Below are 27585 nucleotides of genomic sequence, written 5' to 3'. Positions count from 1 at the left end.
GGATTATCCATCCCAGTGTTTTGTGAAAAATTAAAAGTGCTTGTTTTGAGTGTTGTAGAGATCAGAACAACCATCCTCCATAACATGATGTGGGAGGACTAAACCCGGGTGGCACAAGTATCTTCCTGTGTTGGCGCTCTAAGCTGTCCAGAGGCCATTCAGTTTTAGTGCTGGGAGCTGGGAGTCTTGTCTTCCTCACCCCTCACCATCTGGCTCCAGGCTGCACCCCATCCGTATGTCCTCCCCTCTGGTAGCTATTTTAACAGAATACGAAAAGTAGGAGGCTCTGAGGAGAGCTTTTCTGCAGTGGGTTGTGGGCTGCCAGCCTCTTGCTAACCCACTTCCTTGGGGAGACCAGCTGTTTGGTCTGGCATACGGAAGCTTCGAGTTTCTCCCGTTTGGCTGCAGGGGGGTTGTTAACAGGCTGGCACGTGATCCATATCTGCTTGTGAGTTTTTCGTTCTCATCCTTCTTGCAAAAAAAAAAAAAAAAAAAACAACTTTAAATACTTTCAGGCAAAATAACCTTTTAAATATTTACTGTATTTCTCTTTTTGGAAGATAGAGTTCTTACTGCAATCGACTCTAAATTAGAAGAAAGATAGTTTTCATTCTCTGCCACTGTCCCCTGCCATCACAAATCACAAAAATGCTCTCTCCAGCTATGGGTCTGTTTTCTTCTTCCTGAGTGTGTCGGTGAGCATGGACGCACTATGGTTCCCTCATCTGCTTTGGGTGTTGGTCTTCACTCGTGGTTTCTGTTATATTATTTCTCACATATTATTTCACAGCGCCAGTATAGATGTTTTACTTCAACTCATGCTGCAGCATAGATTTCCTGTGAGATCTTACTTACGGAAAAGAGAAGTGGACCTTTGGTTTATTTTCCCAGTTTTCGTTCCCTCTGATTGGAGGGAGATAGAGTGGCGATTCAGTGGCATGGAGCTCTGACAAGTGAAGCCAGCAGGTTGGTGTTTAGTTTACTGGTGTCCTATGACAGGTGGCCAGCTTCATAAGCTTATTTTTGAATTAACAGTGTCTTAAGTCTTGAAGCTGATGGAAGGTGTTTCTAGAAAGGAACCTAGGATGTCTGTAAAGTAATTTCATCATGTTTTCAAGGTAGACAAGTGCATTATTCTGAATGACGTGAAGGAACCTGGAGAGATAAGCTTCATTGATTCTTTATGCATCAACTCTAGGAATGTAAAAATTGAAAAAAAATATACTCATGGAATGTCATTCAAAGTGAAATAACTGAGCTAAAGGTTGTAAGTTCGCCATCAATGGGGATCTGAGAAACGGGGTTACAGTGCGAGGAGCCACATCAACTTATGCTTGCAATGCAAGTTTCAGGTTTTCCTTTAAAAGATGAAAAAGAGTAGCTGGAGTTACAGCTCAGGGCTAACGAGCTGGCAGCTGAGCGTGTGAGAGGCCCTGGCTCCATCCATAACCCCTACTTCTCTTACACACACACACACACACACACACACACACACCATGCGCAATCATGCAGAACAGAAAAATATTGATGGTATAGCCAAGTGCAGCCATAGAGAATAGTGAGGACTTAACTCCATGTACACACTGCCTGGGATAGTTAACAGAGAGGCAGATTGCTCCCACAAAGAGCAACTGTTAAAGTTTCCCCCTTTGCCCCATTATATATATTTGTACATGTAAATAAAATCTAATTCTTTTGGATCTTCTTTATGTAGTTGCAGTTTCTATATTGCAATAACCATGCAAATTCAACCTAGAGTGAAGAATGATCAGTGCTTGAAAGATGGGGGTCTCTCTCCTCTGTGCAGCTGCTCCATTGCACCGGCATCCCTCCATTGGCTTCCAAATTTGATGCTTTCACCCAAGAGTCCTTCAGTAAATCCCAGAGATGAGCATTTGAGTAACAGTGTACTGGTGGAGTAAAGTGAATGGCCTGTAGGTACACCAATGGGTTATATTGGTTGTCAGCTTGATAGGACGCCATTGGGCATGTCTATGAGGCATTATCTAGATTAAGGTATGAAGACCCACCCTAAATGCTCCCATTGGTTAACTGGATAAGAAGGAGAAAGTTGGTTGGAGACCAGTCCTCATCTCTTTCTGCTCACCTGTCACCTAGCTGGTTGCATCACATGACTGGCCACCTCACGCTCCTGCTTCCCCAACTTCTCCATCATGATGGACTGAACCCTCAAACTGCGAGTCCAAACCAACTCTTCCTTATTGTGGCTTCAGTCAGGTGTTCTGTCACCCACAGTAACACAAGTAGCTGACTGGGGTGCAGATGGACAGACGTTCATGTGCCTCCTTAAGTACGGACTCCGTATGTGACAGGAAATTGAAGTCACTTTTTTTATGTGCCTTTTCTAGTTTTGCAAGATGCAGATGATCGAATTTCTCTTAAGTGGTTTTTGAGGGTTAGAAGGTGTGAGGGATATAGCTCAGCGCCTCAGCACTTGTCTAACACACAGAAACCCTGGGGTCAACCCCTACGAGTTAAGAACAACACAGGTAAGGTATAGAGTTACATGTTCGGCAACTTTTAGGGGTAAGGCCCAAGCAGTGTATAGGATGCTTTATTTCCATTTGGCTGAGTATACATTAAGCCCCACTAAATGAAGAATCCTCAATTGAACTAGGCCAGTAACCCAACCAACAACCTGGAACCTTAGTGATTTAGACCCACAAAGACAAACTTTTCACACCTTCTATGTGGCTCTTCTTGATTTGTGGAAGGGATCCTGTTCATGGGAGTCAGTCAGTAAGCTCTATTTAGAAAGACTACCTTGAACCAAGCACTTCTGGCTTGGGAGTCTCCGAGAAAAAGGATCTAGAGGCTCCTATGCCAACAACTCAAAGCTCCGGGGCTCCACAGGATTTGTATTCTCTCATAATTAATTGTCCAGAGCTGGTCACGTGCTGCCCTGCTAATTACAACCCTGTAATGCACTGGGCCAGGAAGTGACACCCTACACTATGGAACTAGCAGCACACAGACTTTCACATTGTTTATCCGAAGGAGTCTCTAATGCAAAGGAGACTTTGTTAATCGGTCCTCCCCCACTTCTGCTCTATCAAAATACAGAAGTATTAATGATGCTAATGCCAAAGATTAGAAGAAAAGAACACCGACTAGCTTTGTTGTCCTGTTGTATTGTTTGAACAGGAGCTCGGGTTTTCTGCAGCATCCCATCAATGAAACCCTCCTGTTATTATTTCGAGGAACAAGATAAGTTAGTCTAGTTTCAATTCCTCTCCATTGCAGTGTGACATGTTAGAGCCCATGTCCATTACTTTTGCTGCTTTGCTTACAGGGCAGAAAGTGGTTTTACTCTTGTAGAAGAGAGTCACTTTGGGTCATGGCAACTTTTGGAATAGGGGCAGCTCTGGGGTTGTGTCATAATTCGGAAGCATTTGTATGTATGTGTATGTGTATGTATGTATGTATGCATTTATTTATTTATTTATTTTTGAAGCAAGGTTTCTTTGTGTAGTCCTGGCTGTCTTGGAACTAGCTCTGTAGACCAAGCTAGTCTTGAATTCACAGAGATCTTCCTGCTTCTGCCTCCTGAGTGCTGGGATTAAAGGCGTGCACCACCCCCCCCCCCCGCCCCCCAGCTTAGAAGCATTTTAAAATTTGGTCTAAAAAGATTACCTATAGGACGATGATATGACCATTTGTATATTTGTCTAATGTGAGAGGTGGGCTCCTGCTTATATACACGTGACAGTCCACAGCCTTCTGTACTCAGTGGCATGGCCAAGAGCAGATTCTTCTTTCTCCAAGATGAGATGATGGTCTAGTAAGGGCTGGCAAAGCCTGTTCTGGGACTTGGAAGAAAACCTGTTTAGAAAGCCCGGATAGCAGAAAAATAATGAGCTGGCGTTTGGGGCAACGAAGACTTGCCATTCTAAACGTCAAACATGGTTAGAGATATCTGCGAGGCTGTGTCAACTGTACGCCTGCAGTTTGGGGCTCTGTGCTTTCTGGAAAGGTATAGTTGCCAGATGAAATATAGAATGACTTACTAAATTTGAATTGCAGATAAATAATATTTTTAGAATAAATGCAGTCTAAATATTGTCTGCTATGGACTTAAAGTACTTAACATAAACTCAAGGTTCATCTGAAATTTATATTCAGCTGAGAATCCTATGTTTTATTTGCTAACTCTGGGAGTCCATCAGGAGTGAGGAGTATGGTATTTGACCAAGCTGTTTTTCTCCCAGGGTACACATGTGTAATGGTACCTCTGTCACTCCAGACCTACCAGAAAACAAATTTTTTTTATTAGGGGCTGGAGAGATGGCTGGTTGGTTAGAAGTCTTTGCTGCTCTTGCAGAGGACCCAGATTCAGATTCTAGCACCGCACTGTGGAGCTCACAACTGCCTGGAAGTCACTCAAAGCATTGTCTGTGTCTGACACCTTCTTTTGGCCTCTTGGGGGCGCTGCACTTACATACGCATAAAATGAAATCTTTATAAACAGTGTGTTTATCTTTTGAGGATAAAGGTGGTCTAGAAATGGTACCCAACAGTTTGTGGAAATCAAGATTTGTTCCGGTGTTTGTTTTCTCGGTAGGGTTTAGATTGCATAAATACCCAGGGGGAAACCTGCCCACACTGTCAGGGTGAGGAGGTATCCAGAGGGGTTGAACCTCTTTATCCAGAGTTTTTAGGTCGCCCTTCTTATAGGATCCGCCTTGCCTAGGTGGTAGCTACGAGGACGATGACGCAGTAAGAAGGCTGAATTTCACGAGGAACTTCTATGTTAAAATGATAAAAAGTGACACAGTTTCTGCCCCAGAAAAATGGTTCCCTGCTTTGTACTAATCCTATTGAAGATAAGCAAGCAGCCAGCCAGCGCTTGGTGGCTTAGAAAACCGTGGCATTTCACTGAGGCTCGTGTTGTGTGCGCGCTCGCGTGTGAGGACTGCTGAACTTTTTGAAGCATTGTTGTCCCGTAGCTGCCTCTGGTGCAGCTGTCTGATTGATGTTTGTGATCATGGTGGGACTTACCCCTCTCGTCCAGTGAAACCCCGACTTTGTTTTCTAATAAATCTTCTTGTCATCCATGACCCTGGTGTCTTTATTGCTTCATAAGCCGTAGTCACCGTTTAGGGATTTTTGTGTAGAGACAGGGCTGGGAAACGGCCCATGTGTTCCTTACAATGCTGAATTGCAGTGTTTGAATTGCTGGCTGGTAACGTCACGGGCCAGGGAAAGTTCCGGTAGCAAAGGGTCATGCAGGTATCAGATTTGTGGGATGTTTAGCTGCAACTAACATTAAACACCAACAGGGAAACTCGAAACAAGGTTTAGAGCGAGGTCGGTTTGCCAGCTTGGAATAGGGTTGTGCTTGGCTGTTGAGCGTGTTTTAATTCAGAAAACGCTGGCCATCCTTAAGTATGACCTAGCAGAATTAGATGTCCAGGGACATCCTTGGCTGCTGCAGTTTATGGCTTCATGGAGGACATGGTTCCAGTCCACCTCCTTTTCCTGTAAGCAGCGTCTTTGTCACTCTAGTGAAACTGACAGCTGACTCAGAAATGCTGACAGCCACCTAGAGACCAAGGTTGCCAAACGCTATAATTACTCATCAATGTTTAATTAACAAGATTCACTGTGGCATATCTATATACACACGCCCGGTCCACTAATCCTGTCCAATTTCCTTTCCCCTACCCTCCCCCTTCGCTCTCTTCCAGGTCCGGTAGCTCTTGTTCTGTTGTGTTTGCATGTTTGGGAGAAAATGTGACAGTTATCTTTCTGTGTGGTGTATTTCACTTAACGTAGTATCTTTTGGCTCCATTTCTGCTTCGAAGGACACGATTTTGTTCGTTGTGTATTTATATCTATGTTTTTCCCACCCATGTGTTGGCGGCACATAGGCTCATTCCATATCACGGCCATTTTACCACATATCACCTTTCTTTTAATTTAATAATTTAGTCTTATCTGTTACATACAGGGACTTTGATGACTCTGATCTTTTCTACCTGTGAAGAAAATAAAAAGAAAGCAAGCAAAAGACAAACAACAAAAATAATAATAGAAAAAAAAGAAACCAAAACCAAAACCCCTCTGTTAAATTGCTAAAGCTCTTACCCATTTTGCTAAACAAACAAACAAAATCCCCAAATCCAAAACCCCAACAGCGCGGAGAATTTGGAATAATTTCTGGTGGGGGCGGCCTCTGCAGGAACAAGGGTTGGCGATGGGAGGAGCCGATGGGCCACGTGCTGAGTCAGAATCATGGCGACTCCAGAGGGCGCTGTTGGGTCAAGCCAGTAACAGGTAGTCAGTCCTCTGTGTGCAGACTGGGGCCGTACGTTGGTTGGTACTGGTCCTTTGGCGACACCAAGACGTGCTAGGAGGTGAGCAAAGCACACCGCTGTCCTGAGGGATTCTGCAGGCAGCGCCATCCCTAGACTGGAGGTTGGCGCGTAGAAAAGGGAGGGAAGAAGAAAGCCGCTGGTGCGGGAATTCAGTCTCCCCGCTGTCTGGCCGCCGTGACGCGAGCTGTCCTCGCCACTGTGCCATCCCTGCCGCGTGCCAAATAAACTCACCTTCCGCTCAGGTTGTTTGCCAGGGAAGGAAGTGACCTCCCGGCGATGCAAAGTGACCAGTGCTGGCGGCCTCAAGGTAGACTCAGGGTTGGCAGTCCGTGTGAAGAAGCCGCGGAGGCTCATGATGGATCTGTCAGAGGCTCTAATCTCTGGGCAGGAGGCACAAAATTCTGATTCTTAAACGTCACGAAAATCTTTGCAGTCTCCATTTATTTATTTATTTATTTTTTTCGAAACTCGTCGCTACCATAATTCTTAAGCATTATTTTACTTTCCTAATGTGAACACTCAGGATTTGGGTTCAAGTTTTAAAATGACCCAACCGGAGTTTACGATGGTATCTGCTTTTGGTATGAGAGCCTCTGAAGACATTTCCCTGACAAATTGCTTTCAGAGTTGGTTTACATGGACTGCCTCTGACTCATGGTCTAGGAGGTTTCTATGACTCATCTCAGAGACTTCTGGTGCTGCGGGCATCTCTGCACCTGTTCCGTCTTGACACTGGCTTCTACACTGTGAGTCTTTGGGCAGCCTTGTCCCGGGTGTCAGAAGCAATAACTCATTTAATTTTCATGACTACCCCTGGAGGTACATTGGGTCCCAGAGTCCCTTTCTGCAGCAGAGGAAATGGAAGTCATTGGCTCTAGGCCGTAAGAAGTGAATGAGAGGCTGAGAGGTTCCCTAGACAGTGTTGTCCTTTTATCCTGGTGGTTGTATTAAAAGCTGGCTTGGGCTGATTACTGATCTGGAGGATACATTAAATATGACAAAGAGCTATCCATACCCACAGCAAATAGTCTTCACAGGATGTTCATATGTCTAGAACCTTGGGGGGATAGGGGCTGACTGAACTGAAGAGAAAAAGGATCTCTTTCTATTTCCGGAAGGCTAGATTTAATTTAAAAGAATTTAACTCATTTTCTCATGAATGGGGATGGATGTTTGGCCAACATGAATGTCTGTGAGCCTCATGCATGCCTGGTGCCCACAGAGGTGTCAGATACCCTGAAAGTGGACTTAGAGGCAGTTGTAAGCTACCATGTGGGTGCTAGGAATCGAACCCAGGTCTTCTGGACTTGTGGCCAGTGCTCTTAACTACTGAGCCATCTCTTCAGTCCCAAGGTCTAATTTTTAATAGGGAGATCTATTGCAGGTGAGCCTCTATGTGTTTGTTGCAGAGAGAGGTGGGCAGTGTTGAAATACGGAGCAGCGGGGCTGCGTCCCCAACACCCCGGCCGCTTGGCTAGCTTATGCCCGAAATAACAACACACAAACTGTATTCATTTAACTGCTTGACCCAGTTCTATCTAGCCTCTTCTAGGCTAACTCTCGCACCTGGACTAGCCCATTTCTAGTAATGTGTGTAAGCACCCCAAGGTGCGCTTACCGGGAAGATTCTAACCTACGTCCATCCTGGGGAGCTTCATGCCTCTGCCTCAGAGCGCAGAGCTATCATGTCTATCCAGCAGAGCTGAGCATGGCGTCTCTCCAGGAGCAGAGCAGAGTCTGACCTCACTTCCTCTTCCGCCCAGCATCCTATTCTGTTTTCTCCTCCTACCTATGCTTTAACCTATCAGGGCCAAGCAGTTTCTTTATTGCTCAGCCAATGAAATCAACAGATCGATATGACACTCCCACATCAGGGCAGGAAGAGAGAGATACTTTAGTGCTCTCGAAGAGCCTTTGTAGCATGCAAGTGCTCTGGTTTGAGAGTTCGGAAGCATTATGGGAGTACTCGTCTCTCCGGTAGAGAGCAGGACGGTCCTGTTTAAGTGTAGCACAGGAAACAGGACATAGCAAGATGAGTCTCTGTCTCTTGCGTGCTGTGGGTGACTCTGCTTGTTTTATGCCGCCATCTGGGCAAGCTGACCTGTTGCTAGTTGGCCACTGGAGTTTAAGAAATTGTATTGAGGATGAAGAATAAGCTATGAAGTAGTTGGTGACCAGATAGAACAAGGGACCTTTAAGGTCTGGCTTCCTTAAAATTACAGATGTCGATGACATTGTTCTGGGTATTCATTTACTATCATCTTGGGCTATGGTGGGATGGCAAACTGCAAAGCCCATTGATATTAAAGCTAGGGTTTGAACTACTGTAACATCCCTAGGTATTAGAACAGGAGCTAAGTACCATGGCTGTCACCTCCTAGTATATTGTCACTACAATGGGAATGGAAACGAAGATGTCTTTTCCTCTCAGGAAAACATTGGGTGTTCTGTGGCTGGGGTGATAAGGAATCCTCAGTTTGGGCAGGGTTCCTGCTTCTCTTAGTCGGTGCACATGCTCGTGGGACCTGGTTGTAAAGCCAGGAAGTAACAAACACATCAAGTCAGAGTCCGCAGTCAGCAGTACTCCAGCTTGGGCCCTTGCAGCTAAAGGCAACCTGGTATCAAAAGGTCTCACGTGGTATTATAAGGGCTCTCAACCTGCTGTAAGATCACGAAGCTGTCTGCCTTGCCCGGGAAAGCTTGTCCCTTAAGTTGTGGCTTTTGCTTGGTTTAGCAAGCAGTCAATGGTGCTTTGTTCAGCTATTGAGCTGGGACCTCTTTCTCCAATGACAGAGCTCTGTATGAAGTGATAGAGGGCCATGGACGTGGGGCCACGCGGGCGAGCTCACAGAGTCGACCCGAGTTGTGCAGTAGGAGGTTTTAAGCGGAGAAGATGACGGGAAATGAGGTTTCCGAAGCTGGGGGAATACGCTGTGCATGAGGAGACGGCGGATGGCATGCCAAGTGGCCTCTTTACCCGTGACACCTGCACTGTGTGTGTGTGGTCCATGGAGGAGAGCTGTGCACAAAGCTGGCCGGAACAGTCTGTAGAGGCAGCACAGTGAAGCTGTAGGCTCCATTTCTCCTGCCTAGCTTCGGATATCCACCTGACAAAGCCAGCCATTATCTCAGGGAGACCCAATTAAGGAATTAACTCCGGCCGAATGGCTTGTAGGCATTTAACTGCGTGGCGGCGGGTGTGTGTGTGTGTGTGTGTGTGTGTGTGTATTTTCTTGATTGTTGATTGGTATGGGAGGGCTCAGCTCACTGTGATGGTGCCATCTCTGAGCAGGTGGTCCAGGGGCACAGAGCAGGCTGAGCAGGGGCCACAGGGAAAAGGGCAACAGGCAACAGTCTCATGGCTCCAGCCTTCGTTCCTGCTTGAGTTTCTGCTCTGATCCCCTTGGTGATGGGTTGTGACCTGGAGAGTAAACCAAATAACCCCCCATTCTCCCCAGTTGCTTTCGGTCATAGCATTTATCCGCAGCAGCAGCAAAACACCCTAGAGTGATTTCTTGCAAACATTCCCCTGCTAAGTTCTAACCAGAAGAGCCCGAACCTTACCATAAGAGGTGACTTTGGAATCTCTCCAGAGAGACTATTTCTCTTCTACTTTGGCCACCACACTTAAGAACTCTGGATTTATGCTTAAGGGAATTTCTCATAGGGAAAAAGAGCAGCCCCCCCCCCACCGTGCATAGAAGAAAAGATCGATATTTGCTTTTCCATCCTCCCTATCAGAGCATGGGGCTTCCTGGATTTGGTGACCTGCTCCATTCTTGGCTAGAGAACCGACACCTCAAAGAGTTTTGGGGTGGAGCCCATGCAGCAGAGCGTGAGAACTAGGTGGACTCAGTGGCTATAGCAGGTGGCGTGAGCATTGTACGGTGTCAAAATAGCTACTTGCCAATCACACGATCTCATATTTTAAAAAAGATTTAAATTAAAAGCTATATATATGTATATGTATAATATATATGCACACACATATGAGTGTTTTGCCCACTTGTGTGTATGTTTTTGTATCACTTGTGTGTCTGGTGCCTGTGGAGGTCAGAGCAGGGTATCAGATCCCTGAAACTTGGAGCTGTAGAGGAGTGTGAGATGCCGTTGGGTGCTGAGACTTGAACCCAGATCATCAGGAAGAACAGTCGGTGCTCTTAACTGCTTCCCTTCCAGGACTGGCCTTATTATTGTCTCCACGTGTCTGCAGAATGTCTCAGCTAACCTTGGTCCCGTAGTCATATTGTTGATGCTCTGGGTCACTCACCTGTCCTCGCCACACTGTCGACAGCGCTAGATGGCGAGTTCCCTGCAGGCGTTTGAAATTCAGATGAAATATTTAAACGATAAACGTAGTTAGAAATCCAGACTTCCACACAGCCGAGGAGATGGTCAGTTCCCGAATCCCAAGAGTTAGCGCAGCTAAGCCTAGAAACCTCATCACCTTCCAGGGATTGGGGTCGATGGAGGTAAATTTCAGAACTCAACATTGCTTCTAGAGACACTAGAACGATTGGAGGAGCATCCACTTTATTTTGACTTTCAGTGACTGTGGGGGTTTGAGTGAGAACGGCTCCCATAGGCTTATATATTTGAAAGTTTAGTCCCCCATTAGTGGAACTCTTTGGAAGGTTTGGGGGGCGTGGCCTTGTTGGAGGAGGTGTGTCCCTGGAGGGGACTTTGAGGCTTTATGAGCTCATCATGCCAGGCCCAGTGTCTCTTTACCTGTAGCTTGTGATTCAAGTGTGAGCTCTCAGCCTCTGCTTCGGTGCCGTGTCTGCCTGCCTGCCACCACAGTCTCTGCCTTGATGATCATGGACTAAGTCTCTGATGCCATATGCAAGCCCCCAGTTAAATGTTTCTTTTTATAAGTGGCCTTGGTCACGGTGTGTCCTCACAGCAATAGAACACTAAATAAGACAGTCCCCTAGTATTTGACAGCGACAACTCCTCAATGGAGGAAAACTTTGATTCGTGGTTTTATTAACATTCTCCTCCTATGAACTCTCAGCCCTGTGAGCTTGGGCAGACCATCAGGGCAGTGGGACTATCATAGCAGCGGGGGCTAGAGAGAGAGGCAGGGCTGCATTTCTTGGCAGACAGCAAGCACAGAAGATACAATAGGAAGGCGCCAGGAAATATACACCTGCAAGGTTCTCCATTACCAATCTCTGCCACCTAAATTCAATCTCTTGAATTGTCCATCACCTTCCAGAATAGCGCCACCTGTTGGACATCAAGTGTTCAGCACAAGCGTCTATGAGGGGTATTTCTAGTTTGGGTTTTTTTTTTTAAATAATTTCTTCCCTTAAATTTTATTTATTTATATTATGTATGACTGTTCTGCATGTCCACGTGCATACCGGAATAGGGCATCAGGTCCTATTAGAGATGGTTTTGTGCCACCATGTGGGTGCTGGGAATTGAACTCAGGACCTCAGGAAGAGCAGCCAGTGCTCATAACCACTGAGCCATCTCTCCAGCCCATATGAGGGATATTTCATATCCAGTCTGTAATACGGTGATAAATGGCATCATTCCAAACCCCTCTGAGGGCAAGACACGGGAAAGTGAAGATTCTTGAGAAGAGGCCCCTAGACTGGGGATAGGCTTTTGTTGACAGACCCAAGGAGCTGATTCTTGCCTCACAAGCTCATTAAAGAGAAGACCTTAGCTTTTTTTCACACACACCCCCTTCCCCCCTTCAAAGTCCCTGTGTCCTTCCCTTACAGGCTGCAGAGACAGAAAACAGCTATGGAAAGCAGGTACATTACAATGATCTCATCCTTGATGACCACCGGGTCCCTAAGTGCAGCCATGCTCACACGGGTGGCATGGGACGGCCTCTCAGTTCGGTGGCAAGAAAATCACTGAGGAATGGTGGGAAGAACCCTGGGTTTGCACTGAGGAGAGTGGGCTTAGGGTATAAGCTCTGTAGCTCAGCCAAGTGGTACTGTATGGTCCTCTTGTATTTTGACTCAAGTATCGAATTGACATTATTCTCTCTTAATGCGAACTACTTGAAATCATACAGCTTTCCTAAACTTAATAAGAAACTATATACTTTCAATGATTTGAGGCCCATTAAGTTATAAACTGTGTTTATGTTATTGGAATATTTCCGCTTCAGTGGGTGAACAGAAATGCCCGCTGTCTGTCATGGGAATAGTCTTAAAAATACATAAATATCAGTCATATTTTTCAAAGTCTTTTGGGATTCACCTTTTGCATAAAAGGTCATCTTTCATTTGTTTATTTTTCTCACAGTAGAGAACTAAGAGATTAGAACCCATGGCCGGATTTTAAATGAGGTAATGGAGGTGCTAAAGAGAGTCTTGCTTACTTGAGGAAGTCAGTGGGTGTCAGTAGGTTCACAAAGCAGCTTTGCACCCAGATAAAAGCTAGTCATGAGGGTGTGAGCCTGCGGCTTAGGTGCTGAGGGGTGGAGCTGAGAGGGTGAGGCCGAGGGCTTTCTCTGTCTAGCCTCCTGGCTGAAATGATTTCACTGGGGTCAGTGACATCTCAGGGCAAAAATAAAGTGAGCAACCGAGGGGAACTCCCAGTGTCACTCTCTGACCACTGCACATGCATGCACAGCTGAGTATACCTACATCTGTGCATGCGTGTGCATGGGTGTTTGTGTGCACACGCATGCACACACACACATACACACAGTAGACTCACTTAGAGGGTTTGAAGTTCATCTCCACACGCGCACACATACACACACACAGAGTAGACTCACTTAGAAGGTTTGAAGTTCATCTTCTCACGCATACACACTCACACACACACACATGCACGCACAAAGTAGACTCACTTAGAAGGTTTGAGGTTCATCTCTACACATACATATATATATATATATATATATATTACACATACATATATATATATATACACACACACACACAATAGACTCACTTAGAAGGTTTGAGGTTCATCTGTCATGGCAAGGTTTTGATTCTTTCAGATGAAATTGGGGAGTGGGGTTGCTTTCACTGGGTATGTCATACCAAGAAAATTTCTTCTGCTTTCTGTCGTCCATCTGTCACTCTTTCTAGGGCACACTCCGCGGTTCTCAGTGCCAGCGTTCACACAGCTCTCAGGGATCTACCCCTTTCTCGAATGGACCCGGAAATCTATGGGCACATTTTATATCACATCATTTCCCTCCCCCACCCCCGGATAGTTGCTGTTTTAGCAAATAGCTTTTTTATCTAATAAAAAGGAGGTAGTAAAAGTAAAGATTGTACTTTATGGTACAGGAAAGGTGGGATGTTGTACTCTTCTAATATTGTGTAACAAGCCCTGGGGTTAAAAGAACATCAATCAAGTATTACCTCTCATGATTTCCATGGGTCAAGAATGCACCCCGAGCACAGTAGGGACCCTTGTCTTTGCTCTACGATGGATTGCCACATCAGCTCTGCTGGGGCTGTTGGCCCATTGCAGGTCATTCTTTGCAAAGGTAATCAAGGGGAAGAGGGACTAAATTATATAATTAATGTTTTTATTATATATTATATGTTATATATCATTAATATACATATATATTAATGAACAAGATGTTTGAGGCTTGCCATATGCTTTGGAGAAGGCAGCATATGTCTTCTTTTTTAAGAGAGGTTACATTTGAGTTTCTGATATTAGAAAATTTTGGAAATCAGGGTTTATGGGCATATTTTGACTTTTGGGCCTGAGAAAGAGCTGCCTGTCATTTCTGTTCAACCTGTTGCTATTACGTCAGCGTCTGCTGTGCTTGTCAATCCTCAAGATTCTTTGTACTAGCATATTTTCATCCCCCCCCCCAATTCCCTAACATCTGGAGGTTTGAATTCTCAGCATTGAATTCTCAGCAGAACAACATGGCATGGCGCGATGTCACCTTCTTCTCCATTTAGTCATCAGCCTCCAAATACTCCTTATATACCCCTTCCAGAGAAAAGAGCTCTTTCGAACTCTGAGGTCTTTGATCTGAGGAGATAAAGGGAGCCCTTTCTCCAGTATCCCTTTTTATCACCTCTGTGATAAACAGTCAGTGGATCAGACCCGAGGGGATCCTTCCCAGCCACTGGAGGCTAAAGGAAGCAGATGAAATACTGTTTTTGATGAAAAAAAAAAAAAAAAGCAAACTGTTCTTTCTCTAAAAGGTGAAGTTTTAATGAAATGGTGACCTTTTGTAGAGATTGGAATGGAACATGTTTAAGGCCTACAAGGCATCAGCGCTTCACAATACGTGGTTTAAGCCAACCATCATGGTTGTATGTCCTTGCCGCTCTTGGAGATGCAGGGGTGTTGTGTGAGCCCAGCCGAGTCTACACAGTAATTCTGTTTCAGAACAACAACAGCAAAGCAAAAAGATATTTAAGGTGTCTTTGATATCCAGGTACTTGCATAGAAATTTTTGCCTAGGAATCTGAAACAAGTGCGGCACAAAATACATTTGCTTTTGTCTGAGTCTCTCGGCTGAGTGTTGCCTCCTGCTATTGGCCTCTAGTTGTTCGAAAGGCATGGGAAGATTCTAATCACATTTCAACGCCCCTGTGAGGTTGCAGAGGTGATCCCCATTTTGCAGACAAGAGACGCAGAGCCTAGACAGTTATGTAACTCAGCCTACAGTCAGTCGCTTAGCTAGTAGCAAGCAGTGCTCTTTCTTGAAAACCTTCCTGTTTGGGAAACTTTAACAATATTTGAGTAGCCGTAGGCCTTTTTGTGAGCAGCTACCCAATCTGGAGAGTCAGTGAACACAAAGGGAACTTTTCCCTGGGAGGGGCTTCCCCCCTCTGGAGGTTTGGAAGAGTAAAGAAGGTATCTTGATTCTCTTCATTCATCCCCTTCCCTTGGCCCTCCCCACTCTGTCCCATCCCTTTATAGGACGACATTCATACAGTTTTCCTGTTAGAAGCTTCTGGTGACCGCGTGGCCCCTCTCATATTTTGGAAAAATGTCTTATAGGACACTTGACCTAGATGGCTCTAAACCCATTGCCCTTGAAGAGGCCGGACCTCTCTTGCCATTGAGTTATATTGCAGAGACAAATGCAGCCTCATCTTTTATCCCAAATAATTTGGCTGTTTATGCTTGTATTTCGTTCATTGGGTGCAAAGGAACTATTTTATTATGACAGGGATTTGTCATAGGCTCATTTCAGCTTAGAGATGACAGGAATTCAGCTGTGGGTCATAGATCTTCCATTTCCATGTATGTCTGTGTTGTAGTCTGGGTGTATTCTTGTTATCTGCCACAGCCCAGCACTCAGAAGGGTTTTATATCATGGATGGCATTATGGGCACTCAGAGTTGGGTCTGTTCAAATGCCCGGTAAGCCGATGGTGATAGTTACATGGGTGTCAGTGGAGAGAGATCGGGCACACTTGGTACTGGGGTTTATAAAATGAGTGCGCCTTTGTGTTCAAGCTAGCTTAAAGTTACCTCTTCATGCATAAAGAACATCTTTCTGCTATAGAAAAATGGGAAAATCCATATGGATCTCAAAGCAAAATGACATCTCACAGATCACTACTATTAAGATTTTTAGTTCAACCCATCCCGATCTGTTTATGTCTGTAAGCATTCATACATTTTCTTGATAAACATGACTATTTTGTAAGTATCATTATACTAAATTTATATCCACCTTTATGATGTATTCTATAATGTAATTAAAACTATTTGATTGAGTTTAGAGAGGTGGCTCAGCAGTTAAGGGCACTTGTTGCTTTTTCAGAGGACCTGGGTTTGGTTCCCAGCACCCACATGGTGGCTTACGAGCATCTGTAACTCCAGTCCTGGGGCATGCAACTCTTCTGGTCTCTCTATGAGCACCCAGCATGCAGGAGGTGCCGTACAAGTATGTAGGCAAAGGCACTCATCAACATAAAAATACAGGAATCCTTAAAAAGCACATCTTATTAACTTTTTAATAGTCTATGCCTTTGTTTCAATGTGCACACACGAGTGCAGTCACCTATGGAACCTAGAAGTGTTGACTCCTTCAGGGCCTGGAATTACAGAGGGTTCTGAGCTGCCAGGGTGGGTGCTGAAAACAAGCTCAGGTCCTCTGCAAGAATAGTACATGTTCTTAACTGTTGAGCCATCTCTCTAGCCCTCTACAGTGTTATTTTCAATATGATAAAATTCTTCATATTTTTTTCCTCCTCCTCCTCCTCCTCCTCCTCCTCCTCCTCCTCTTCTTCTTCTTCTTCTTCTTCTTCTTCTTCTTCTTCTTCTTCGCTTTTTTATAACTGATATTCCTCACCCCCTTCTCTTATAATCTTGCACAGGCAACAGCCTGGGAGAAATACATCTATTAAATTTGGCCATTGAGTTGTCTCCCTTCCCATCTGGAAGTCAGGAGAGTGTGGTGCCTGTCGTTGCCTCTTGCCCCAGCTGAGCTCAGTCTGGAGGGGGTCCTAGGGAAGTGCTGCTGCAGGAAGCTCATTTGCCCTTTTGTCTTGTAGGACACCGAGCATGTGGTGCCCAGCCAGTCCGAGTGCCAGAGCAGAGCGGGAACGCCTGCTCACGAGAGTCCACAAAACAGCATCTTCAGGTGCCAGGATACGGTGCGACTTCAACCGAGGTAAGTCTTTGTTTAGAAGTTCCCCTGCACTTCTGGTTTGCTTCCCAATGTGCTAACCTGTATGCTTGCCACCCACATGGGAGGCAAGGATTCCTGATTTGGTTGCCATTCCTCACAGTGAGAGAAGCTACTTACAAGGGTTTTTAAAGGAGAACCATTGCATTAAAGAGAAATGCACAGGGCCTTCCTCCTCTTCTGTTTGAAGATCCTAAGTCCTAAGACTCAGGGAGGGCAGGTCTGCATGTGGAGAGGAATTTGCTCATCCCTCTGTTTCATGGCAGAGGAAATTACGGCTCATCTGTGATCTCTGATGCTGCTGACATGTGATGGTTGTATTCGAATTCCCATCGTGGCAGCTGTTCTCACCTGAGGTCTCATTTGGTCTTTATGAGCTCAGAAAGCTGCCACTCACTCATAAAATCCATCACATGGAGGACCCAAGGCCTGAGGGACTTTAAGTCATTTGCCTGATCCTGCACAAATCCAAAGAGCCTCCCGTGTGACCATGGCAGGACAAGTACATTCTCCGTGCTGAGCTGAGTGTCGCTGAGTGACCTCAGTCCAGAAGCAACCCAGGACTGGCTTCGGCCCCACTAGACCTCCTGGAGACAGCCCTGAATCCAGAGCCAGGATCTGGGTGGAAAAAACGCCTGCAGAAGGTTGGCACAATGCTCGGACAGGAGCTTGGCCCGGCAGCTGTCTATGGAAAGTCTCTTCTAGAAATAAACAGAAGAGAGAATCCAACAGCTCTCTCGTATCAGCTGTCTTGTAGGACCCTGTGCTAGGATCAGTGTGATGCTGGGCTTCCGAGAGTGACCTTTAGAATTTTGTTTTTGAAGGCAGTGCAGTCTAAGTGGAACAAGCTCAGCAAATATGGCCCGTGTGACACTACTTTAGACTGTCCAACATACTAAATTTAGGAGCATGGAACCCAGAGGGTGGGAGAGAGCTCCAAAGATGGTGGTCCACTCTCCAAGGGGACTCATAGGCAGCTAGCTGTTCAACTCTGTTGTGGTTGGAATGTGGGAAGCCCCCCATGGGTTTATATGTTTGAACACTTGGTAGCTTTAGCATGTGAGACCTTGCTGAAGAAAGTGTGTCTGTACACTAAGGGCAGGTCTTAGAGCCTGTACCCTATCTGTCTTCTATGTGACTTCCAACTGTGGATGCAGCATGCATGTAGATGCAGTTAAGTTCCTGTCACCGTGTTTTGCCCACCACGATGACCTTTACCCCCTTAAACAGTGACCCAAAGCGAGTCTTCCTGCTCCACATTGCCCCTAGTAGGGATGTATTCTTCTTCAGCCATTGCCAACTTAGGGGATCACGTTTGGACTCAGTGTTAGTTCCTCACTGACAAGGTCTCTCTCTCTCCTGTTGGAGGCTTCATTGCCACAGACCTCATTTCATCTGGCTTAACTCTACTGTCGGGTGACCAGCTCCCCCATCCTCCCACCCCAACGGCCCGGCAAAGGCTGTTCTCGGCCAGAAAGAGGTCAACCCGTTCCCATGCATATTTCAAAATAGAGTCAAACAAACAAAATGAACCATTCCCAAAGCTAAATCATTCGTGCTTGCATATGGAACATGTGTGGCCCTTTGGGTGCAGACATTTAGCAGAGACCGACAGGGAAAGGGTATTAGCAGCTAAGCTTCTCCAGTTCAATAAACTCAAAACTGTTTTATGTCCTGTGTGTGGCTGGGATACGAATGGTGGGTATATTTTTACTGTGGCTGAAGATGAATGAGATTCTGTGGTGATCTTTTACACATGACTAGCTAAGAACCGAAAGTAGAGATCTGGATGGTTCCACGAGGAGCCATGTAGAGCGGTGGTTATTAAATGGTTGGGGGGTGCCGAGCTATGCTTTACTAGTACTCTCAGAGATTATGGTTAAAAAGAATGAGAGATTAAAGGCGTGCGGCAGGAGGATCTCTGTGAGTTCGAGACCAGCCTGGTCTACAGAGCTAGTTCCAGGACAGGCTCCAAAGCCACAGAGAAACCCTGTCTCGAAAAACCAAAAAAAAAAAAAAAAAAAAAAAAAAAGAATGAGAGACACTTATGTACATATGTGTAAGATGTTGGCATGTTCCCAGACTGTTTCTTGATTCCAAGAAAAAAAAAAGGTATCAAGTTCCCAATAAGCTTTTCTTATTAAGGGAGACTCTGTGTTCTTTCCACTTAGCAACTCTCCATCCACCCCAAACACCTTGCCATGCATTCTTCCACTTCCACCTTTGCACAGGATCTTGCTTTCTGAGCTGGTGGCATTCCAGAGTGTTCTATGCTGTCAGCAATCACTGGATGTTGTGTAAGTCACAACTCAGGAGCGATGTTAGGCCAGTTAGGATGAGTCCGGTTGGGTTTCTTAGATAGATGAGGCTGGTAACCTTCAACTATGGAGTTATTTATCACAACCCTGGTGGTGTCACCCAGGGACATTCTAGTGGAACTTCTCAAAACCTCAGAATATTGCAGGGATCATGAAATGTGATGAGCGGGTGAAATGAGATCTGTGGCTAAACATATCTTTGAGTCAGGCAACCCGTATTTTCTCATAACAGTTCCTGTCTGTGTTAATCCCAGCACATGGCTAGACTCAGACATATGTTAATGGAGTTGTAGTCATCACTATCCTGAGCATCTTTTCCTCCTCCTCCTCCTCCCCCTCCTCCTTCTCCTCCTCCTCCTCCTTCTCCTCCTCCTCCTTCTCCTCCTCCTCCTTCTCCTCCTCCTTCTTCTCCTCCTCCTCCTTCTCCCCCTTCTCACTTAAAATGTGATTTTTTTCTTTTTAAAAGATGACCATTTCTTTTAGTTAGTATACAAAGTGACTAAATGGGTTTCATTATGGCATTATTATTCCTGTGTATCATCGTAATAATTTGGTCATATTTTCTTCTCTACAGTACCACTTCTGCCAGCTCCCATTGTGCCTTCCTTCTGGTCCCTTCTGGTTTTATGTTGTACATGTGTTTAAGTCTTGATTCCACATGGTAAGATGATGGGATAGTTTGTCTTTCTTCCTACCATGTCATAGTTAGCACTTGGGGAAAGGGAACCTCAACTGAGAAATGGCTTCCACTGGAATTGTCTAGGGGCATGTCTGTGGGGACATTCTCTTGATTGGCCTAGGCCCTCCCACATCAGTTAGCACAATGGGCTGTAGCTTCCTTAGGCAGGGGGACCTAGGCTATTTAAGAAAGATAATTTAGTTCCTGCCTCCAGGATTCTGCTTTGAGTACCTGCCTTGACTTCTCTTGATAGAAATGTATAAGCCAACTGAGCCCTTTCTTCTTGTGTTACTTTGGGTCATGGTGTTTAACACTGTACCAAAAAGCAATAAGGCATCTAATATCCTCTCTTGTTCTCCCTTTAAATCCCTTCTTTTTACTAATAGTTCCCTCTGCTCTGCCATATGTATGTATGTGTGTACATATATATGCCATATGTGTATATATGTATTTGAATCTAGACTCTGTATGAAAGAAAACATGATTTTGTCTGAGTCTGGCTTATTTTGCTTGACATGATCCTCAATTTCATTTGTTTTCCTTTTCTTTATGTCTGGATAAAATTGAATATGTTCTGTATTTTTCTTGGTCATTCGTCAACTGATAGCATCCAGACTGCTTCTCTTCCTAAGCTATTGAAAATAGTGCAGCAATAATCATGGATATGCAAGTATCTCTGTGGTGTGCTGACTTTATCTAGTCCTTTGGGTGTATTTTCGGGAGTGGTATAGGTGTTTGTTTTATTTTTAGATTTGTGAGAAACCGCCACTCTGATTTCCATAGCGGCTGCCCTGGTTTACATTATGGCTGGTAGTGTGTGAAAGTTTCTCTCCACATCCTTGTCGGCAAGTGCACATGTGCATGTATGCGTGTGTATGTATGCAAAGGTCTAGAAGAGGCCAGAAGACAGAGAGCTGGAATTAAAGATATTTGTGAGAGGCCTCATATGGGTGTTGTTAGCCAAACTTGGGTCCCCTGCAAGAGCAAGCAGACTCTGCTAACTGCCAAGCCAACTCTCCATCCTGTATCATTTGTTTTCTTGATTGGAGTCTTTATGACTGGAGTGAGATGAATCTCAATGTAGTGTTCATTTGCATTCCCTGCTGCCTAAGGGTGTTGAATGTTTTTCCATATGTTTACTGGTCATTTGTGTTCTCTTGAGAACTGCCTAGTCAACTTATTCCCCCCAATGAAATGTTTCTTTTGCTTATATTTAATTTTTATCTCTTCATCTACTCCAGATATTAATGCTCTGTTATATATATCGTTGGTAAAGATTTTCTCTTATCATGTCGGTTCTCTTTTCACTTTGGTGTATAGAAGGTTTTTGATTTTGTAGAATCCCATAATTTCCTTGTAATTGTTTCCCAAGGTATCAGTGCTGTTCAGAAAGTCCTCACCTGGGCTTATATCATGAAGGAATTTCCTGGACAGCTTCAGAGCTGCAAGTCTTAGATTAAGATCTTTGATTTTGAATTTTTTTTTGTATTGAACAAAAAGGATGGTTCTAGTTTCATTCTCTGCCATGTGGATATCCCCTCCAGCACTGTGTATTAAAAGAGGTGGTATTTTCCCCAATGTGTGCTTTGACAGTGTTCTTGAAAAATGGGTGGCCATAGCTGAGTGCATTTATTTCTGCACCCTTAATTCTTGTAGTCTACATATCTTGATTTTTTTTTGGTGCTAGTCCTGTTTTGTTGTTATTATTATGAAGGTATGTAGTGTGATCTGATTTCCTTCTCTGGTGTTGTGATACTACCTAGCCCCAGCAGAGTCTTGATGGAGATATGATCTAGTAAAAAGGTATGCCAGACTCTGGCTGGGGTCAGAAATAACTGAAGAAGTCAGGATGAAATCTCAACAGGTATAAAAGGCTACTTTCTTGGAGGTGGGAGAAAATTAAAATAATAAATATAGCAAGGGACTGAAGAGCTTTCTGTTACTAGGGCCTCTTAGGGGTCATTCATGTTTGGGGTAAGTGTGAAGGGTACTCCTCAGGAAATGAATCAGTCCTTGTAGATGTGTGGAGTCCTGGAGCTGATGGGGATCAAGAGTAGATGCGATGTTTTATACATGGTGCTTGTACCTGTGGCTCCAAGAATTAGGAGCCTTTTTCTAGGTGAGCTGTGAAAGAGCTTTAGGGAGATCTAGGAATAGTTTTGCTAAAATTTGGATGTCTGTCAGCTTTCTTGTTTTTCCATGTCAGTGTAACACATAATCACAAACGTGAACCCTGGTCTCATAGGTCAAGGTGTGGTGGGCACTGTGCCCTGTGTGAGTGCACTGAAGGGAGGGGCAGGATAGCATGGAGGATGCAGAAATAGACAGAAGCCAAGAACATCTTGGGGGAATTGTTCTGCCTACCATTTTTCTGTTTATTTATTTATTATTTTAGAAACAATTCCTAAAATCTGTGTTAGGTGGAACTTGTGGAAAGTTTTGAAGCCATTCTCTCAATCTCCTCTTTTTGTAGGTTTCCCATGGCTGTCTGGAACATTCTCCTAGCCACCTCAGGTCTCCTCACTGCACTTGGCCCTCTGCCCTCCCCAGCCCCATCCTACATCCCTCAGCAGTACAGTGCGGGATCCTATTTGGATGTGTAGTGCGGACACACGTTTGGCTCCTATAGTGTTGTAAAAGATTGTGAGTCCATATTGAAAAATCTAGGGTTTTTCAGCTCTGTTTGCAAACAGCTAAGAATGACTACCCGGGGCTTACCTTCCACCAGAAGACAGTGAGCAGGCACCCAGGAGCAGAGTTCCTTTTTGCTGGACCCTTCCCATTTACTAAAGCTGCTACCTAGCATTTGATTTGTAATGCCTGCCTCAGTCCTTCTCTTCCTGGCAGCTGCTCATCCTGGGAGCTCTGGCTGCAGGCAGTTTACTGCTGATATAGTACATACAGACCAGTAGTGTCTTAACGCCCCCTTGCCTAGTTGACAGTTTACATGTTAACGGGGGCTCTTGCTGCCACTGAGTGTTTTGCATGTGTTTGGCTACTCCAGATGCCTGTTGGTGCCCGGTACTTAATGAGACTGTACAACCAGAGAACTGCTTTCTCCTGGGACCGGAAAACCTACCAATGACTGCATACAACTCTGGTTTTCTAGTTTGGAACCCAGGGAGGCTGTGGCTTGCTCAGGTTCTCACTCCCATGGGGCCCAGGGCCAAGACAAGAACCATAAATCAGTTGAGAGCAACTTCATGAATATGCATCGGTTTGACTGATTTCTATTGCTGAAGCTCACACCCGTCTCATAGTCCCTCAGCGATGAGAAAAGGAAGATTTTATGAATGTCAGAGACTGCTAATTGGGGGGGGGGGAGTTCTTCCTTAGCTAAGTAAATTTACTTTGGAGAGTGATTAGCTCACCGGTATTTAAAATAATGCATTAAAATTTATGACAGAATTAAACCTTTGGTGTCATAAAAGACCTCCTCTGTATAAACAGGAGCTGTGTCTCCGCAGCTTAGCTGCTGATTAGGCTGCTGGTTACACTGGCAGCTCGCTGGCTTCTTCTGCCTGGCCCTGCTTTTAGAGGACCCCAAGCAAGAATAATGGCCTTTGATGGCTTGCACTGTTTCTGTGTTTGTGATCCTTCTGATGAAAGGAAAAGCTCACGGCTTTGTTGCTTTATAGAGAGAGGAAGTTTTCTTGGCAGCTACTTTTCCTTGGGGGAATAGATCCTTTTATCTTTTGTTTTGAGACTCTGTGTGTGTGTGTGTGTGTGTGTGTGTGAAAAGCTAATTGTTTTTTTTTTTTTATTTAAAAAATTTTAAATAGAAGTGAGCAGAGTCCTAATGAGTTCTGCTTGAAGGGAAAAGGACAGTTGAGAACAGAGCTTTCTAGTAATACAAAAGATGCCACCCCCAGCATGGACTGTCCCAGGGCGGGAGGGCTGCGCAGGATCATTTGCTCTGTCTAATTGGTGAGCTCCTGGGGGCTTTGTCTGGTGTCTTGTGAGAAGGGCAAATGAAGTAGAAGTGACAGATAGCTGATCTTGCTGACCTGCTGAGACTCCCTGCTACACACTTGGGTCACGAATGGCTTCTCTGAGTATCTCTGATTGCATCTCCCATCCACTGCCTTTCCCACTTCCTTCCTCTCCTATGAACATGAAACAATTAGTAAGATGAGAACATTTGAATTCAGAAATTCATGATCGGGGCTGGAGTGATGGCTCAGCAGTTAAGAGCATTGACTGCTCTTCCAAAGGACCTGGCTCACAACTGTCTGTCATTTCAGTTCCAGGGGACCTGATGGGGTCATATGTTGTAGGAGGATGCTTGTTTGTTCCCAGCTGCTCAGCCACAAAATAACCACACAGAAACCATATTATCTGCAATACTGTTTGGCCAATAGCTTAAGTGCATTTCTGGCTACCTCATGTCTTAAGTTGACCCACCTTCATTTTTCTGTGTATACCCATGAGGCTGTGGCTTACCCGGTAAAGTGCTGGCATCTGTCTCTGGCTACATGGCTTCTCTCTGACTCCGCCTCCTTTTTCCCAGCATTCGGTTTAGTTTTCCCCACCTAATTAAATTCTGCCTTGCTATAGGCCAAAGCAGTTTCTTTATTCATTAACCAATAAAAGCAACACATAGACAGGACTTCCTACATCATCTCCCTTTTTCTGTTTAAATAAAAAGGAAGGTTTTAACTTTAACACAGAAAAATTTCATATAACAAAACAGGTATCAAGCAAGAATTACAGTTATAATATTTATATTTACTTTATCTTTTATCATAAGTAAGGACTTTTGGGTTGACAGTTAATATGAAAATTTTTTGACTTCTAATTTCCTGTGTGTGGGTGTCAGTTTGTGATAATTTCAAACTCGGGGTCTTTAAAGTTGAAACATGTGCTATTTGCTCTTCATTATTTAGACCAGAAGTTTATAAAGAACTGATAAGAAAACCTGGAGAAATGGCTCAGCAGTTAAGAGTGCTTGCTGCTCTTGCAAAAGACCAAATTTAGGTTTAAGTTCCCATGTTGGGCAGCTCACAACTGCCTGTAACTCCAATTCCAGAGGACTTGATGTCAACTCTCTGTGGCCCCTTCATTTATGTTTACACGCCCCCAAACAGAATACATAGAGTTAAGAAGAGATAAGTGAGAGAATGTCTTTGGTATGTTCTAAACATCATAGAGAAAGGCTCTTTATAATGCTGGTGCCAAGGGTGGTGATTGTTGCTAATATAATAGCTCTGGCGTTTCCTGGCATTTTGTCTGTGTCTGCATATAGAACTATTGTATGATATGAAGAATGTTTTGCTCGGGGTTGCCCTCTTGGGATGTACCTTTTGTTTTCAAAAGAGTTCCCGGAAATGACAGTCATAGCTCCAGTATACATTCCTGCGTCCCAAGTGCTGCTTCCTAATACAGAGGCTTACTTAAGTCAGTGGCGTCCATAAATCTTGAGATGAGATCTGAGGTCAGCCCTGCTCAGCCCTAAGATCCTATTCGCTATGACATATTCTGAACAGTTAGATGCTTAGCTTCTCTGTCCAGGTTCTTTGAAGTATGGATTAGTCAGGTGCTGGCTGGTCCTTAGTCTTCTCAGGGAAGAAATGTACTTGCTTGTGGAAGTGAGAGTCACTGCAGCCTGTAGGTTTTGCTGGTGTGCCTCGGGGAGAGGAAGGAACCTGGGTTGTGCACACTTGACAACTGATCATAATTGACAGCTGTGCAGGACTCTGAGACGAATACTTGGTTATCAAATATATGCATACGTCCTGTTCTGTATCCTGTGCTGGGATTGGCAGCAAGGACAAATGTTGAACAAAACTCATGATTCCTGCCCCACAGAGCTTACCATCAAAAGTAAACGACTACTAAATGATTGTGAAGATATGGAATCATGAATTGGGGAGTTTCCTATGTCTACACAACAAGTTGTATAAAATGAAGACACATTTGGGAGAGGCATGCATGATATCTAAAGGATAAATGAGTTCATTCAGAGACCAAGAGGATTGGCAAGGAGCATGGTAGGCACAAGGACATCCTGAAGGCATGAGCTTGGAAGGAGCTCAGTGAGTGTGCGGAGCTGGAGGGATGCCCTCGTAACCACAGCACAGATGGGGCCTGGCATGAGTGGAGGGTGAAGGCGTGCACCAGGTTCACTCCTTCCGATGTCATGAGACAGTGTGAGAACGGGGGAGTGGGAGAACTGGGAAGTCTTCACACTGTTAGAGGATGGCCCTTTACTCTTCCTGCCATGTTGTCTAACTCATTAAACAACCCCCAGTGAATCCTTAGTAGATTGTCTTAGGATTGTACTCTTTGCAGTGGACAGAGAACAGTGGGTGGTCAGATCTTATGTGTGGCATGCTCTGGGGAAGAAAAAGTAGGGGGACCAGAAGGAGACCCCTGTTACTCCAGTGAGAGATGATAGTAGCTTTGCTTAAGATGGCAGTAGAGGTGGGGAGTGTGGAGAGGAGGGGACAGATAAACAGGTCATTTGCGGTAAGAAATTGAAGCACTAGTCACATACTGACTGTTGGGCTTGAACGAGATATAGTTTAGGGGACTTCAGCTTCTGTGAGCCACTGGCTCCATGGAAGCTTTTCGTTGATTGAGACAGGGTTCTCCCATTTACTAATTAAAGTTAAAATGTTGATTTGAGACTAAAATCCGGAGTCAAAGCACAACCCTTCTTCCACAAACGATTGCATCCTGTGGTTTGGCATTGTCTTGGGGCCAAGAAAAATATTTTAATGCTTAATTGGTTTTGCTGTTTTGAATTCCTGTACACCTCGCCAGAGGGGCCCAGCCCTGCAGCCTGACTCAGCTCGTGTTTCAGGGATCCAGCAAATTGGGAATGCCAGTTTTTATTGCTGCCCTTCAATGGCTGTCCACACGCTCACAAGTGCAGATTCTGGGCAGAAACCGTTTTAATATCAGCCCGTAATTACTTCTGCATTTTTCTATTGAAGAGTGGTTTTGAGTATTGGCATTTTTATTTGCTGTTTCATGGTGACAGAGGTGTTTTAGGTGCCTGATGGCAGAAGCATGCCAATAGTGATAACGCAGTGGAAACCGTGGTGATACTGCTCATCGTGATGTCGCAGGTACCGCTTGTGGTGGTATTGATGTTTGGGTGATGGTGGGATGTATCGCTTGTGTGATATTAGAGGTAGCGTTGGAGGTATTGCTTGGGATGCTCTTAGTGAAGATGCTCTCTGTAATGGCAATGCTGCTGATGGTGGTAAAGATGCTCATGGTGGCAATGATGTGGCGACTGGTAGTGTTGCGGCCACAGTGATGGTATCTGTAACGATGAGGCGTCAGGATTGAGGACCGCTGTTGGGCTCTTAGGAGTCCACGCTGCATGACCGTGGCCTAGGTCTGGGCTAGGGATCAAAGTTGTGACGGAGTTGGCAGAGTGTTCTGTGTTGCTCGTCTTTGCCTCCCGGGAGCACGGGCTTGATGGAGGCATGAAGCCTTTTGCCTGTAGTTGTGATGGAGGGAAGTGGTAACGGAATGGAGAGTTTCAGCGTGGAGCAGGTATCACGTATTGGCAGGATTGTACGTGGTTGGATCATTGTCTTACGGGTGTGAGGGAGGGGGAATTGAATGCAGTGGCATTCTCATTTCCTCAGCTGCTACTGAGCTTTTCCAACAAAACTCCTGAGTCTTTCTCCTCCTC

The 27585-nt window shown here is 44.9% G+C and overlaps 1 protein-coding gene across 10 annotated transcripts in view; it reads left to right on the top strand.

Annotated features, from left to right (window-relative positions):
• Nucleotides 1–27585, top strand: part of Fam13c (family with sequence similarity 13 member C) — a 183339-nt gene that overhangs the window by 104501 nt on the left and 51253 nt on the right. For all 10 annotated transcript variants that reach the window (XM_050140337.1, XM_050140371.1, XM_050140355.1 and 7 more), the window contains one exon: nt 16804–16922. In XM_050140337.1, coding sequence (XP_049996294.1) covers nt 16804–16922 — 119 coding nt within the window. The remainder of the gene's footprint in view (nt 1–16803; nt 16923–27585) is intronic.

This window comes from Alexandromys fortis, unplaced genomic scaffold (assembly GCF_014885135.2).
Source record: "Alexandromys fortis isolate MF-2015 unplaced genomic scaffold, M_Fortis_MF-2015_v1.1 scaffold_9, whole genome shotgun sequence".
Classification (NCBI taxonomy): domain Eukaryota; kingdom Metazoa; phylum Chordata; class Mammalia; order Rodentia; family Cricetidae; genus Alexandromys; species Alexandromys fortis.
This window is presented reverse-complemented; position numbering and strand designations above follow the sequence as displayed.